The sequence below is a fragment of the Sphaeramia orbicularis genome, chromosome 24 (assembly GCF_902148855.1).
Source record: "Sphaeramia orbicularis chromosome 24, fSphaOr1.1, whole genome shotgun sequence".
In the NCBI taxonomy this organism is placed as follows: Eukaryota; Metazoa; Chordata; class Actinopteri; order Kurtiformes; family Apogonidae; genus Sphaeramia; species Sphaeramia orbicularis.
This window is the reverse complement of record NC_043979.1, coordinates 26,746,726-26,762,336: the sequence shown is the minus strand read 5'-3', so window position 1 is coordinate 26,762,336 and position 15,611 is coordinate 26,746,726. Positions and strand designations below refer to the sequence as shown.

Genomic DNA, 15,611 nt, shown 5'->3' with positions numbered 1-15,611 from the left:
ACATGATGACATCAGCTGGATCGATGCCAAAATAAGCAACAATACGTGTGAGGGGCGGGGTTTGTTGTGTTGAACATGTTATTTACTATTTTGCACAGAGGTGATGAAAGTACAATTCTGTGCATAACCTCCTTTAGCTTTGGTGGATTTGCAGGGTTGAAATGAGTTTTCCTTTAGATACATCAAGGAAACACAGGAAATGTGTGCACAACCTTAAAATACACACAAAAAACTGAACTAAATGGGTCAGTATTTAGTGTGACCACTGACCTCATGACAATGTGTTCAATGAAACCTGGTATAAAACATCAGAAAATTAATATAAATGTCATATTGTCTGAACAAAAGAAAGAAAGATCACACTAAATACTACCACTTCGGTTTATATTTATATTATTTTATAATTTGTTTTTTTTTGCTGTACATCCATCACATATATCCAGATTACCTTAATACAGTGACGTGTGGTCATTAGAACTTTACTAAACCAACAAACCTAATGTTGGACTGAGACTTTTATACAGGTCTGGATCCTCTAACACTCACCGGTTTTATCTGCTTCAGCCTCCTCAGTCGTGTCTTCATCTTCATCCTCACCCTCATCACTGTCTGCCTCAGTCTTTACTGCCTCCTCCTGGACACTGGTTGCTGCTGCAGCGAGGGCGGCTACAAACACCAGATCTTGTAAATAATGTGCTACAAAGACTAAAAAAATACTCAAAAGTGCAACAAATGTTTTTGTCCCCCCAAATAACACCACTTCGTCCAATAATACTAAACATATTCATCCCAGTACGTCACTATAACTGAAATAGACACAAGAAAGAACCGTCATTTACCCATAAGGCTGCATTCAGACAGCGAACATAAAGTTATTAAATCTAATATTCTCCTCATATGTGGCTCAAATCTGTTTTCTTTTACAAAACTTCACAAATCAAATGGTCTTTTCTATTTTGGAGTTTAGCGGCACCTTTTTAAATGATCAAAATCAAAACAGATGCATTGGTATTTGGCATGTTGTTAATTAGTTAAATGAACACTAATGATCACTATTACTATTTCTATTTTATGCACCTTTTGTATTTTAACCACCCCCCCCCACCCCCTTTTTTTCTCTAATAGTTTGTAATTTTGCACAACATCCAGCCTTAAAGTTTGACATCCACCAATAAAATGTTATTATACAGTCGCCCATAAAGTTAGAATCATTTTGTTTTCAGACATATTCCTCTTTTTATTCCTATTTCTACACAATAGTAATCACCTTTAACCCTGTAAAGCCTGAACCATTAAATCATTGACAGAAAATTCCAGTTCTTTGAAACTGGAGCCTTTACAGGTCCTTCAGAACAACCCCAATTTTTTTTTTTTTTTTCAAATATCAATTTCCATGTATGAGTTTCAATTTTGTCTCATATTTGATACATCAGGTCTCAATGCTCACATATTATAATTTTTGAACAAACAAAAACATAATTGGTAATTCATTTTCAAAACTGTCAAAGTTCTGCCTCCTTCCTTGCGAGGTTATTATCATTAACGAAAACTAACAAAATGCCGAAAACTAGAATTGTAAAAACATTTTCGTTAACTGAAATAAATAAAAACTATAATTAAAAGAAAAAAACGATAACGAACAAACTGTATAACTAGAATGGATAAAAATTATGGATAAAATTCCCTTCGTTTTCATCTTTGTCAATGTTGGATTGATATGAAATTGATTTATTTCCCTCAAGCAATTTTAGCTAGCGGCACCATATGATAAATAACGGTCCGTCACTTGTCACTTGTGGTTTAGAGTCGTCTTCTGGTGCCCACTCTACCTGGAAACATGGAGACTAAAGATGGGAGGAAGCAGCAGAGTCCTGTCTGGGATTTATTAATATATGACGGAGAAGAAGATAAAAGATATTAAAAAAAAAATAAAACTAAACTAAAACTAAGCATTTAGAAAATAACAAAAACTAATAAAAACTAGCAAACCTGCTCTAAAACTAATTAAAACTAACTGAATTAGAGAAAAAAAAGTCAAAACTAAATAAAACTAAACTACAATGAAAAATCCAAAACCATTATAACCTTGCTTCCTCAATGACAATCTTGTAGTGTCACTGGAAGGCCTCTGGAGAACGAATCCCTGCCCCCTGGTGGATTATCTGTGTATTGCATGTATCTAATTGTCATACTGATCACAAATATGATACATTTGCTGTTATAGGGTTAAATAGGTGCCATGATTATATACCTGTTACATTTATTATTATTGTATTATATTATTATTTTACCCATTAACACATATCACATATTTTACTCTAGCTTTATGAGCAACAGTGTACTGTGTTAAGATATGTGTAATATCAATATTTCTGGATATGTGTACATGAATGTTATAGTATTTTGTGACCTCTATGGTTGTTCTTAGCTCCAGTGACAGCTCTTAGTCATTACATTTAACGAAAGACTTGGTTTAAAACCGAAAATAAATGAATGTGAATAAAAACTAACTCACAATGTATTTGTTAATATTTTTTAACCCAAATTACACCATTGTTTTCACTGTTAGATGAAGGTGTTTGATACTGAAAGTGAAGGTGTTTGTGAATGTTTTTTCATTCTGTACCTGCCAGCAAGACGTCATCATCGTCTTCGTCTTCATCTTCATCATCATCGTCATCGTCATCTTCATCATCATCCTCATCATCAGGAGTAGCACTGACTACAGACTCAGATGTGATTTCATCCTCATCTTCATCAGTGTCAATTAATGCCTCCTCAGTCTCTTTTTCTTCGTCTTCATCCAAACTGATCTCAAATGAGCTGGTATCAATGTCTTCATCATCCTCATCATCATCCTCATCATCAAGATCATCTTCATCAGTTGAGACCTCAGTGCCTATGGCTTCCTCGCTGGCAGACTCTTCATCTGTTTTCAGAGCATCATCATCATCATCTTCGTCATCATCATCATCGTCGTCACCCAAGACTCCACTGTCAGTGCTTTCAAGGGGAGGGATCTCATCATCTTCCTCCTCTTCCTCCTCCTTTTCATCATCATCCTCTTTAACATCTTCATCCACGTGGATATCTTCTTCTGTGACTTCATCAAGTTTGTCGACCTCAGCGTCATCAATATCATCACTGTCAAGGTCATCCTCATCATCTTCATCATCTGCAAAGTGCTCAGAGGAGGCGATGGAGATGTCTTCGTCTGATTGGTCCAGATCATCGTCATCATCCTCTTCCTCAGTGTCCTCAGTAGCTTTGACCTCTTCAGCAATGTCTTCATCATCATCATCAGCTTTGACCTCTTCATCCAGGTCTTCATCATCAGCTTTGACTTCTTCAGCAATGTCTTCATCATCATCATCTTCATCAGCTTTGACCTCTTCAGCAGTATCTTCATCATCATCATCATCATCATCATCATCATCATCATCATCATCATCATCATCAGCTTTGACCTCTTCAGCCAGGATTTCATCATCATCGTCATCAGCTGGCAAAGGAGGAAGATCGTCCTCCTCAGTGACTTTGAGATCTTCATCCTCCTCTTCATCACTGTCAGCAGGCAGAGGGGAAAGTTCATCTTCTTCAGAAAGTTTAAGATCATCATAATCATCATCATCCTCCTCTTCATCACTGACAGCAGGCAGAGGAGGAAGGTCCAGCTCCAGATCTTCAATGGTCTCGGCAATATCATCGCTATCTAATGCCTCATCTTCATCCTCTTCACCCTCCTCCTCCTCACTGGACAGAAGTGCAGATTCACTGATGTCTGAGGAGTCAGTCAAGGCAGCAGCATCACTATCCTCCTCATCCTCCTCTTCATCTTTCTCCTCATCTTCATCAAGTAGGTCTTCGTCGCTGTCTTTGGTGTCAATAGGTGCGTCTGACTCAGAGTCTGACTCTTCGTCCTCAGAGGTGGAGATGGGTTCAGGAGAGACGTCATCATCTTCATCAGCTGCTGCAGGCACCTCTTCCTCCTCTTCCTCCTCTTCCTCCTCTTCCTTCTTTTCTTCCTTCTCTTCTTCTGCTTCCTCTTTCACTTCATCTTCATCATCATCTTCATCAACCTCAGGTGCAGCTGCTTCAGGTTCTTTCTCATCTTCCTCCTCATCATCCTTCACCTCTGCAGCGACCTCCTCCTCCTTCTCCTCATCCTCCTCCTTCTCCTCCTCTTCCTCATCAGCAGCTGTTTCAGCTCCCTCTTCTTCCTCCTCTGCCTCATCTTTAACTCCCTCTGCATCTTCTTCCTTTTCCTCCTCCTCTTCCTTTGGCTCCTCTTCAACAGCTTCTGCCTCCTCTTCTTCTCCTGTTTCCTCCTCTTCTTCCTCTTTCTCCTCTTCAACAGCTTCTGCCTCCTCCTCTTCATCTTCTTCCTCGTCCTCCTCTTTGACTCCCTCTGCCTCTTCCTCCTTGTCCTCCTCCTCAGCACCTTCACCCTCCTCTTCCTCCTCTTCCTCGGCTCCTCCTGCCTCCTCTTCCTCCTCCTCAGCTCCTCCTGCCTCCTCTTCCTCCTCTTTGGTGCCCTCTGTCTCCTCTTCCTCTTCTTCCTCCTCCTCTTTGGTGTCTTCTGCCACATCTTCAACTCCTTCCTCCTCCTCTTCTTCAGCTGCTATGTCCTCCTCCTCCTCCTCCTCCTCCTCCTCCTCCTCCTCTGCAATTCCTTCCTTCTCCTCTTCCTCCTCCTCCTCTGCAACTCCTTCCTCCTCCTCCTCCTCTTCAGCTCCCTCCTCTTCAACTCCCTCCTCCTCCTCCTCTTCTTCCTCCTCCTCTGCAACTCCTTCCTCCTCCTCCTCCTTCTCCTCCTCTTCAACTCCCTCCTCCTCCTCCTCTTCCTTCTCCTCCTCTTCAACTCCCTCCTCCTCCTCCTCCTCCTCCTCCTCTTCTTCCTCCTCCTCTGCAACTCCTTCCTCCTCCTCTTCAGCTTCCTCCTCTTCAATTCCCTCCTCCTCCTCTTCTTCCTCCACCTCTGCAACTCCTTCCTCCTCCTCTTCCTCCTCCTCCTCCTCTTCCTCCTCTGCGACTCCTTCCTCTTCTTCCTCCTCCTCCTCCTCTTCAACTTCTTCCTCCTCTTCAATTCCTTCCTCCTCCTCCTCCTCCTCTTCCTCCTCTTCATACTCCTCCTCATACTCCTCCTCCTCCTCCTCATACTCTTCATCCTCATAATAATCTTCATACTCCTTGTCAAATACCTCGTCTTCCTCCTCCTGTAGTTCTTCCTCCTCTTCTGCATACTCCTCCTCCTCCTCCACCTCTTCCTCCACCTCTTCCCCCTCCTCTTCCTCCTGAGCTGCCTCCACTTCTTCCTCTTCTACCTCCTGAATCTCTTCTGCCTCCTCCTCCTCTTCCTCTTCCTCCTCCACAACTTCAATCGCCGGTGGTTTCTCCTTTGCTTGCATCCCTATAACTGTAAACCCACAAAAACTTTTTTTTTTCCCAATTTCATTATCAAACACATCTATGGCAACAGGGCTGTATATTTTCCAAAACACTACTATTACTCATAAGTGGATTAGTAGTTAAGTATTATTATTTATTTATGTTCAGGCCAGTTTATCACCTTTGCTTCGAGATGGTAGAAATTCCCCTGGAACACAAAAAGACAAGAGGAAATCAGCCACACAAGCAACTAAAAATGTGGATGTATCTGCCTAAAACACGCAAACACAAACAATACTTGCAGAAATGTTAATAGCCATGTGGCGGCTGTTAGCTGGACAGATTAGCGGGAAACAGTGGTGGTGGAAGTATTCAAAACTTTTACATAAGTAAAAGTACCAGTACAGCAATCTGAAAATACTCCATTACACATTAAAGACTGTTGATTTGTTTTCTACTTGAATAGTTTAAATGCTCCACAGTGTTGACTATCAAATGAGGCTTTAGGGGAGAGATTTTCTTTTTATATTTTGTTTCCTACCGGCCTTAGGAAAAAAATAGTCTTTGTTGTAGAATCACTTTATCTCAATGTTTATGCCTCGATGGAAGACTGATTCCAAATAGCTTTATTTGTCTGTTTTGCAGTTTAATCAGCAAGTATTTAAAGCAATTGACTGATTAATTTGTGAATCTGTTACTGGAAACCCCTATTTATTTCTATGACATTTTTGTTCCTAATTTATGAAATTTCATCCCCATACACAGATGAAGAAACAGAAAGTACTGATTACCATCACAGGACTACTTGCAGCAAGATCTAGTTAAAGTAAATTCAGTATAAGCACGGGTTTGATTGGGTTTTGTCTGGTTTTCACTCAGCAAATACCTCAGATCCTTCCACTGGATATTTACTGCAGTGATTAATATGTTTCAGCTGCTCCAACTGATGTACTGAGTAGCTTCTCATTTCATAAACAACCACTAGTTTGATAGAGAGCATAAACATTGGACTGTTTTTCAATGTTAAAAGGTCATGTGGTCTGACTGACCCTGATTGACCCTGATTGACCCTGTTTCAGAGTGACAGGTGAAATAGGGTGACAAGAGAGGTGGATGATGTGATTACCCATAATGCCTACTTACAGTACAGATCTTTAAAGGCAGTGTTATGATCTGGGGTTGATTCAGTTAGTTGGGTCTAGGATCAACAACATTTTGTGATCTATGTAGTAGTGGGTGTATTGGACTGCATGTCCCAAGGTGCTTTGCGCCTACCGGTTGTTGTTGTGAGAGACTTCCTGTTACCCATTAAATACGTTTTCACCACGAGTCCACCCTGCCCCGTGTCCTCATTGCACAATCTAAAGATAAGGTCAGCTGACTAATGAATATACTGATGATCTGACTCTCCATCAACACTAGATATTGCCTAATAATTAATGCAATTCTCGGTTAAATAAATGTTGTGACATGTTCCTCTGAGGTGGAGCTTTGAAATACCTAATGTCAAGTTTTCTTTGTTTTAATACACAAAACTGTTTTTAGTTTTGTGACTTTTTATCTAATATTTGATTTAAATATGTATTAAAATTAAACCACGTGTGAAAAGTTCAGAAGGAAATTGGTGGAGCTTTTAACATCTGAAATATGAGCCAATAAGACAAAGCTTTTTTTTTTTTTTTTTGACAATATGTTGTATCTAGACCTACAACCGATTAATCAACTCAAAATGATCCAAAAAAATCATTCAACCACAATTCTCCTGAATCAAAGCTTTGTTTCCTTCATTTCTCTGCTGTTAAACATTGGTTCCACTGTTGTGTTTCACACGGACGTTTATTGTGACACACAAAGAAGCTTCAATTCAGGAAAACTGCAATAGAATATCTCCCTTCAATCAATTTGAGTCGATTAATCGAATTGGGAAGTTTTGCATTGGCTTCAAGCACCTAGTCGATTAATCGGTTGCAGCTCTAGTTGTATCCATTATGTCAAATAATCATCTGAAAGTAACAATAACTAAAGCTGTCAAATAATTGTGGTGGCGTAAAAAGTACATTTGCCTCTGAGATGAAATGGAGTATAAATATGATGCTGCACATATGAAATGACTTTCCACCACTGTCAAGAAACACACACATATTCTAAAAATCAGAGCATCTGATTAATAAAAACATGTAGGTCTGACTGAAGTTGACTGTCGTTAATGTTGATCCCTCTATTAGTCCACTGTTACAGGGGTGGGAACAGGTCATCTGTAATTTTCTGCGCAGTTAATCTAAACATTCACAGAAATACATTAGCTGTACCTTTAGATTTCTTCTTCTTCACCACAACTTCCTCCTCATCCTCCTCCTCATCCAACCATCCTGAAGCTTTGAGATCAGTTACAGATCAAGTCAGCTTCACGCTACCGTAATAACAATAAAGTCTTTGGTCATGTTGTCACCTATAGATCCATGTTTCTCCAAAGACCTTCAACCACATATGTAATGAAAAAAGTCACTTGAGTTTAAAGGCAGCGATATCCTCATCTATGTCATCATCTGTATCTGTGTGTTCTTTGCTTTCAGTTCATTAAATAATTTGAACTAATAATGCAAAAAAGCAACATTTTGTAGCCTTTTCAAGTCATAAAACGACAGTACATGTGCTGTGTACTAATAAACATTAATGACTACAATAGTTTTCCATTATTATATTCATCAGATTCTGGTTAAATGCTTTTTTTGGTTTACATTCTCATTGTCACCTTTGTTGCGATACAATCAGGAACAGCACATGTACAGCAATGTAAAGCAGCTTGAACAAGATGTCAAAAAGCAGCAAGCACAGGCTTCTATTTGATTTTCTCTAAAAATAGGCCTAATATTTAAGATTTTAGTATTTAAAGGTTTAGTGTATAATACTTGGGGGCATCTACTGGTGAATTTGTAGATTGCAAACAGCTAAATGCACCTCACCCTGACATATGATAGCTGAAAAAAATCTGAAATTCTATTACATCCAGTGTAAATTTTATCCACTGTGGCTTTTCAAAATAAATGTGATCCACAGGTGATGGTTAATGCACCTTAAATCCACTCTGAGCTACAGTACAGATTTTATTTATTCTGTGTATGTGGCTCTGTGGATATGGACATAAACGAGTCATTCTAAGGAAACAAAAACATGTAATTTTACTTTAAGCTGATTGTATACCAATGAAAACATAATTATTAATGTTATATCCTATTTCTTTAATTAAATCCTCCTATATTAGCCCCATATCTCACACACTGAACCTCAAATTGCTCATATGATTCCATCACCAGCATTTTACGACATAATTAAATTAATGTGATTCATATTGGTCAGTCAAACATACATGAAGTAAGAGGTTGGTTCTTGCTAATCATATTGCATTAAGTGGGAAGTAAGTAATAAACACTTAATTTCTTACATTCTTGTGACTTTGTATACATCTACTTTTATCTGTTCTGTATCAGGTGAAAGTGAAAAAGCTTTGATTTAAATTAATACAATTAAATTTTGTGGCTTAAACAAAACTACATCTATAGACTGCTAAAATAAATAAATAAAAACACATCATAAAATTACACACATTTGCTGAGTGTAATGCTATATTTCTCACTACCTCATAATAATCCTGTACTGAAAAATGTGCATTATTGTTTTTCACTAGGCAAGACACCAATAGAAAAAAACACCCACACAGCATATTTTTCACTGGACCAAAAGTATGAATATTGAGTATAAGAAAACTGTCTTTATATAAAAGTCTTTGAGTTCTCCATGTATTTATTGGATATAAATGTATGCGTTCCACATTAACAGGGACAAATCTCTCCAATCTTCTTGAAATCTGTGGCTGATGATACAAAATTAATTACCTAAAGGTCATTTTTTTCTGTATCTCACTCTTGTTTCTTTTATGTTTGACTGACTCATAAGTCTCACATTAAGTTCATTAGTTTGTTTATTTTAAAGCAGAAATTTTATATGCAACTAAAACACACAAATCTTAAATCTTAGGAGTATTTCTGCAGCTGAATAACTACTGCGACAGAAAATAATATCCAGAGCTACATTAATACAAACCTTTTTTCCTCACTGCATATAGATTTCCTGAAAAGGGGAAGAGGGACATAAGTAAAAGCAGCAGATACTGAAAGAAAAACTCAAAATAACTAATACTTTCTACATATTAAAGCTAATCTGAGTTACCTTCCTCTTCATCAGGAGCCACCAGGCTGGCAGCAAATTTTAACATTGCATTGATCATGTTCGCTGATCCCTCCACGGCACCGGTCACCGTATTCATGGGGTCTGAGCCGATCTTGGTGAGGCCTCCTGATGGACGAAGACGTGCACGAAGGCACACGTTACAAATACTCACATTTACTTTATTATGACTCGAGCCCAAGCTGAATGTCTGCTTTTAAAGTCTCAAATAAACAAGTGTAGACATAACCTCTAGGGGTTAAACTGGACGGGGTTTCGTGTCAAAAAGGTGAAATTATATTTGTGATGTAATAATCGTGCCCACATTCCAGTTTAACTCCTAGGGAAGCACGCTGCTGAAAAAAAAGGATTTGCAAAATCATACTGGCTCTTGTTTACCAAATCCTCATGATGTAAATCTGCATATAAACACACTAGTATGCAAATAATTTTTAAAAATCACATATTCAGCTTTGTTCATTTGATCATATTGTGATAATATTACTAAATGGTAATGATGGTTTGATAAAGGAGGGCCAGTGTTACCAATGCAAACACTATCAAAACAGTTCATCTAGAACCTGGGTAGTCATATAGCCTCTCAAAGGTAGGTAGAAAAACTTACTTTGGAGAAACAAGTTAGCAAGAAAAATAAAAGATGCACATTTTTTCCAGCGGAATCAAATAATTTAGACATAATTCCACTTTTAAATGTTCAGTACATAAGACAGATTGTTTGAGTGCTTACATGAAGTCTGCGTTGGATTCTGTTCTGTGACTTGGAGCTGGTTGTCTATTGATGTTGGTGAATTTTAAGCTAAACTTAAAGACAGTATTGTGCTGTATATGGTTTGCCACAATAGATAAGTACAAAAACTAACTATACTATACAAAACTATACGCTGTTCATAGGTACTGAACCATTAATAGTCTAATTGTTCCCCCTCTAGGTTTTTTTAAAATAATGAATTCAGCAACAAAAAAGTAATAGGGAGATGGAAAACAGAACTAGGAGAGCATTATTTCACTGTTTCATGTTTGAGACGTTAGATCCATGTATCATTAACCCATGAAGACCCAGCACTACTTTTATGTCACTTCTCAAATGAATTTAACCTTTCTTGAGTGTTTTTTTGTATCGTATTATATTATTATATTATTCTCCATATTTCGTGTTTTGTCAATGAAAATCTGGTATTTTCTTATGTTTAATTTACAGATCAAGTAGATTTTCATAAAAGCTCCGATTAAAGTTGATTGTCAAAATATCAGAAAAATATTAAGGAAACGTGACTTTTTTTTAACAAAATCTATCATTATCAATATAAGATGAGATGAGGTGAGGTGAGATAAGATAAGCCTTTATTAGTCCCACAAGGGGAAATTCCAGCTACAGTTTAGATCAGTAGATGGTTTTGGTCACCAGTGGCTGTTTGGGTCTTTATGGGTTAAATAAATTCTTCTGAATTTTAAATATTCAAAACCATTCCGACCTAATCTCTATTTTCTTTACATGCCTAACTAAAGGGAAAATAACAATTTGTGTCTGATTTACTACACAAACTAAAAATTACCTCGTATTTTGTCTGAATACATAAATGCATGAAGCCACAATCAGACAGAAATGCAGAAATAAGAGCAGCCTCTCTGACACTGAATGTCAGTGATGGTTAATAAAAGAGCGTAAACAACTGTGGAACAGCCTCTGACGTGTTAGTGGAGCAGATGAGGTGCCTTGCCTCTACGGCCTGTATCCTTAAAAACTTTCCTGACGCCAGCCTGTGGGTGACCTGGTTGGATAAGAAACACAGTGGCAGTAAAGCACAAACAGTGAGCACAGCGACAAAGCAAAACAACAGAGAGAAGAGAAACACGATATTAGAGAAACTGTGTTGGTTTTTACACTTTTGTGGAAAGATGACGTGAGAAAACGTGAATGAAAGGACTGAGATGTAGACTGAAAATCACATGCAGTTTCGTCTGAAACTACCTAAATTTTAGAGATGCATTTGTTTTTGCAAATATGCAATGAAACAAAAATGAAAAGATGTTATGACTTTTATCTAAATATTTATCAAATAATGAAATACAGAAAAATCTAAGTTAAAGGCAGCAACAACAGCCTAGTAAAACCACTGTTACAGGGATTAGAATTAGTGGAGTTTTTACCTGGCAGGTCAATGGGTTGGACAGAGACATAAGAATTAAAACGTTAAGAGTTAAAGACATTACAAATGAGTGAAGAGACAGAAAATATGTGAGCCTGAAGGAGATGTGAGGAGACTTCCTTTCGTTTCATCAATTCTTGAGACCATCACTGCCATATAGTTGATGATGAAGATGAATGAAAGGTGTTCTGTGTAGTTTGTACATATACTGACAAACAAGTCAATGCTCAACACTTTAGAATATCCATATTACATGATATTATACATTACATATTCACAGAATAACATTACTTCAATTGTGTGGCACTTCTTACAGTCATTATAACCAATATACAGTTTAAACAATATCACATGTAATGCAGTATATGAGTAAAAACAGACAATAATTACAAAGAATATAGTTATGAGAGTGAAACAAACACTACACTATAACAGACTCATGAAACATTTGTCTTAAAAAAGTACAAATATTTTTGCTGTAGTCACTGCAGTCTCATTCATTTTCTCTGGAATTTCCAATAAGTGATCAATGATCAGAGGTCAAATACAAGCTTGATTGACAGGTGTGATTTACAGCTCACTTGCCTACTTACTATCATTTCTATTTTTTGATAAAAACATATTTTTCATGACAGGCAGCTCCAGTGTGGTTGTTAAAAGACCATAAATTGACTATACACTAGGTGTGTTTCCATAAACATACAGTATTTAGTGCAAATTTAGTTTCACAAAAAATATTCATGTGAAGTTTGTTTTTGGTGTTTTTCCCAAAACCTTTAATTCACACAAAGAAAAAGAAACCCCTAAAATAAATTCTGACGCATAAAATATTTACCTTACATGATGGATCAGCTGTTTGGTATGTTTTCAAAAGAATATTCTGATAAAGTGGAAAAAATATGAAGGTGCAACAGTTTGTGTAAATTGATGAAGAGCATGAAATCTGTCCTCTGTCTGATCTTTAAATAAAAACATTATAGCTATTTTAGGTAGAAAACATCTGCCATCTGGTGGTGGTAGAAGTTTGCTCCAAGCAAGTTTATAAGAACACATATTTGTTTTTTGTCAAATTTGCTTGACATTTTATAAAAACATGCCATAGGTTACATGATATTTAATGTAGTTTATAGTTTTACTGTGATAAGATATGATTGTATTTCACATTAGCTTACTCATGACTCCACTGATCACTTTTGGCTCCAAAAGGACAGATACATAAGAACCTCTTTTAGAACTGACATATAAACATTTGGACCTGATTAATTTATGAATAAGACAAGTCTGAAGGGAGTTATAGTAGTGTAATTCCCTTCATGTCTGTTTATGTGCAATAATTAATTTGTAGACTTTCAATCTTTATATTAGATAAACTCAAAAACACCTCTTCTTTCCTCAGCTCTTCTTCAGTGGTGGGTCCACTGAACCCAATCCTGTATCTGTTACTGAAAACCTGACATGTGACAGTTTGAAGCTGAACACATCACGTCCTCCTCCCTACCTGAGATGGTCTTGTGGTCCATCAGATCAAACATAATGAGGAAAACACAAGACCATGTGATAACGAGAGCCAGAACCAAGATCCAGGCCAGTGGGGAGCTGAAGGTAGCGTAGAGGTCATCTGTGAAGGTTTTCTTGGGCGTCCGTACCGCCGCTGACCCGGCGTCTCCGTTCTTGTCGATGACCATCGTGGTGGTGGTAGACGACCGGGCTGAGAGTAAAACACAAACACCAACAGACGCGTCATGGAGGGATCCCGAAGGACACTTATGAGCACAGAATGAGCTTATTTATTTCATTGGTTTCTTTTATTTTTGGAAATAATTAATGTTGTCATTAACCCATAAAGATGCAGTGCTTTTGTGGTGGTTAGCATATTAATTTTTCTCTATATTTACCCTTTCTTAGGTGATTTACCACCATTTATTGTAATATTATCCTCTTTATCTTGTGTTTCTTCAGGAAAAATCTGGTATTTTTCTATATTTAATTCACTGATCATGTACATTTTCATAAAAGTTTAGAGCAAATTCAAAGGTTATTATACCAGAAACATAGAAAACTAAAGAAAAAGTGACTCTTTCAGCAAACTATATAAATAACTGAACATAAACCCAGCGTGTCCATCCACTGTCATTGATCCAACTCCATGGGTTTTACTGGTGAATCAGTGTTGTAGAAGATGACAGTGTTTCCATGTTCACTATGGAGCCTCTGAACATCCAAATGGGTCATATCTGATGACCATGAAAAGATGACAAACTGTATTTTACACCAATTCTTTACATTTATTGATAGGATTAATGGATCAACAAGTATTAAACATTTACATCAGTCGATGGTTTTGGTTGACTGTGGATGTTTGGGTCTTTATTTGCTAATGAGGAAAAGTTTGGAGTCGCTTTAAATATTGTTTTTCAATATTATTTTAAGCCTCTATTTTAATAAAAACAAGACAAAAGAGACCGGAGAAAGAGACTATTTGTGCCTCCTTGTGTTCTCTCTCTGAATGTGTCCCAGAAACCAATCTCAGAGAGCCATCTTGAAAGACGTCTAAACTCCTAAAGTGCATCATGGGAAAAGAGGAGTGAAGACAGATCAGGCTTCCAACAGAAATATCGAGGGAGTCTTTTTGGCACTAATGATGTGCAAAAGAGGTATCACACATTTTTATCACCTATAGTGAAAATAAGAATGATGCTTTGAAACTGTTGTGTGCATTTACGAAACTAAACTGTATGAAAATATAGAGAAAAAGAAATATCAGTTTAATGTGTCTTTAAAAAAGCACTTTTTTGACTTGAAATAAAAGTTAATATATATGTTTTCATGAACACTGTTCAGCTCATCTGACCTGATTAAAAAAATTAACCATTATAATAATAATAACAATAACAATAATAATAATAATAATAATAATAATAATAATAATAATAATAATAATAATTCTTAATTGTACAACTAATACTACTACTACTACTACTACTACAACGACTACTACTACTACAACAATTACTACCACTACTACTACTACTAATAATAATAATGATAATAATTGTACCAGTAATAACACATTGTGAGGAAAAAGTAATATCCAGATGATTAAACTGTGCCATGTATCAACTGATTCTGTAGCAGAATGTCTCATTTTGGTGAATAACCATTGTCTGGACTCCTCTCTCCCAATGTTTCTTTATCTTCTTTTTCAGAAGGAGTGGAGGAAGAAGCTCTATCTTTCCTCCTACCTGTAGTTTTCCCTCCCATCACATCTTCCAGACACACCTGCCTCCAGTCAGTGATCACATACAGTGTATCTAGAGTTAATTCTATATTTGACATGGTCTACTGACACACTGACCAAAAGTAGTATTTGATAAAACTAAACATCTGCAGGATGCCAAAAATACCTGCATGTACTGTATGCTTGAGTTACCTGCATGATATACCCCATCCCTTTTTTCTTCTTTTGTCTTTGTCAGTTCATGCACTACTACCACCTGCTGTGCTATGGTACAATTCTAATATAAATGTAATGTCACAGCTGAGGAAACCTAGGTAAAAAGTATTCTTACCGGGTGACATATTTTCATTCAAATTATTGTTTTCAGTGAAAAATAGCATGGTCTCACAGGTAAAAACTTTCAAACAAATATATCAAATGACTAGATAATGTTAGGTGGAGACATAAACCTGCTATTTTTATGAATAATCTCATTTGTATCAAACATTTTCACTGAGATATCTAAGTAAAAGTGTTATCAGGACTTCTGTAAACATTCACTATTATTAGTTGACACATTTAGTGGTCATGTGACAGTCGTGCACTCCTTTAAC

The 15,611-nt window shown here is 37.0% G+C and overlaps 1 protein-coding gene across 1 annotated transcript in view; it reads right to left on the bottom strand.

Moving 5' to 3' along the window:
* Window positions 1-15,611, bottom strand: part of LOC115414856 (trichohyalin-like) — a 50,045-nt gene that overhangs the window by 21,058 nt on the left and 13,376 nt on the right. The window contains exons 2-10 of the mRNA XM_030128219.1: window positions 13,279-13,488; window positions 11,352-11,402; window positions 9,616-9,741; window positions 9,490-9,516; window positions 5,570-5,596; window positions 5,202-5,416; window positions 4,548-5,060; window positions 2,627-4,283; window positions 547-666 (exon numbers count right to left, since the gene is read on the bottom strand). Coding sequence (XP_029984079.1) covers window positions 547-666; window positions 2,627-4,283; window positions 4,548-5,060; window positions 5,202-5,416; window positions 5,570-5,596; window positions 9,490-9,516; window positions 9,616-9,741; window positions 11,352-11,402; window positions 13,279-13,488 — 2,946 coding nt within the window. The remainder of the gene's footprint in view (window positions 1-546; window positions 667-2,626; window positions 4,284-4,547; window positions 5,061-5,201; window positions 5,417-5,569; window positions 5,597-9,489; window positions 9,517-9,615; window positions 9,742-11,351; window positions 11,403-13,278; window positions 13,489-15,611) is intronic.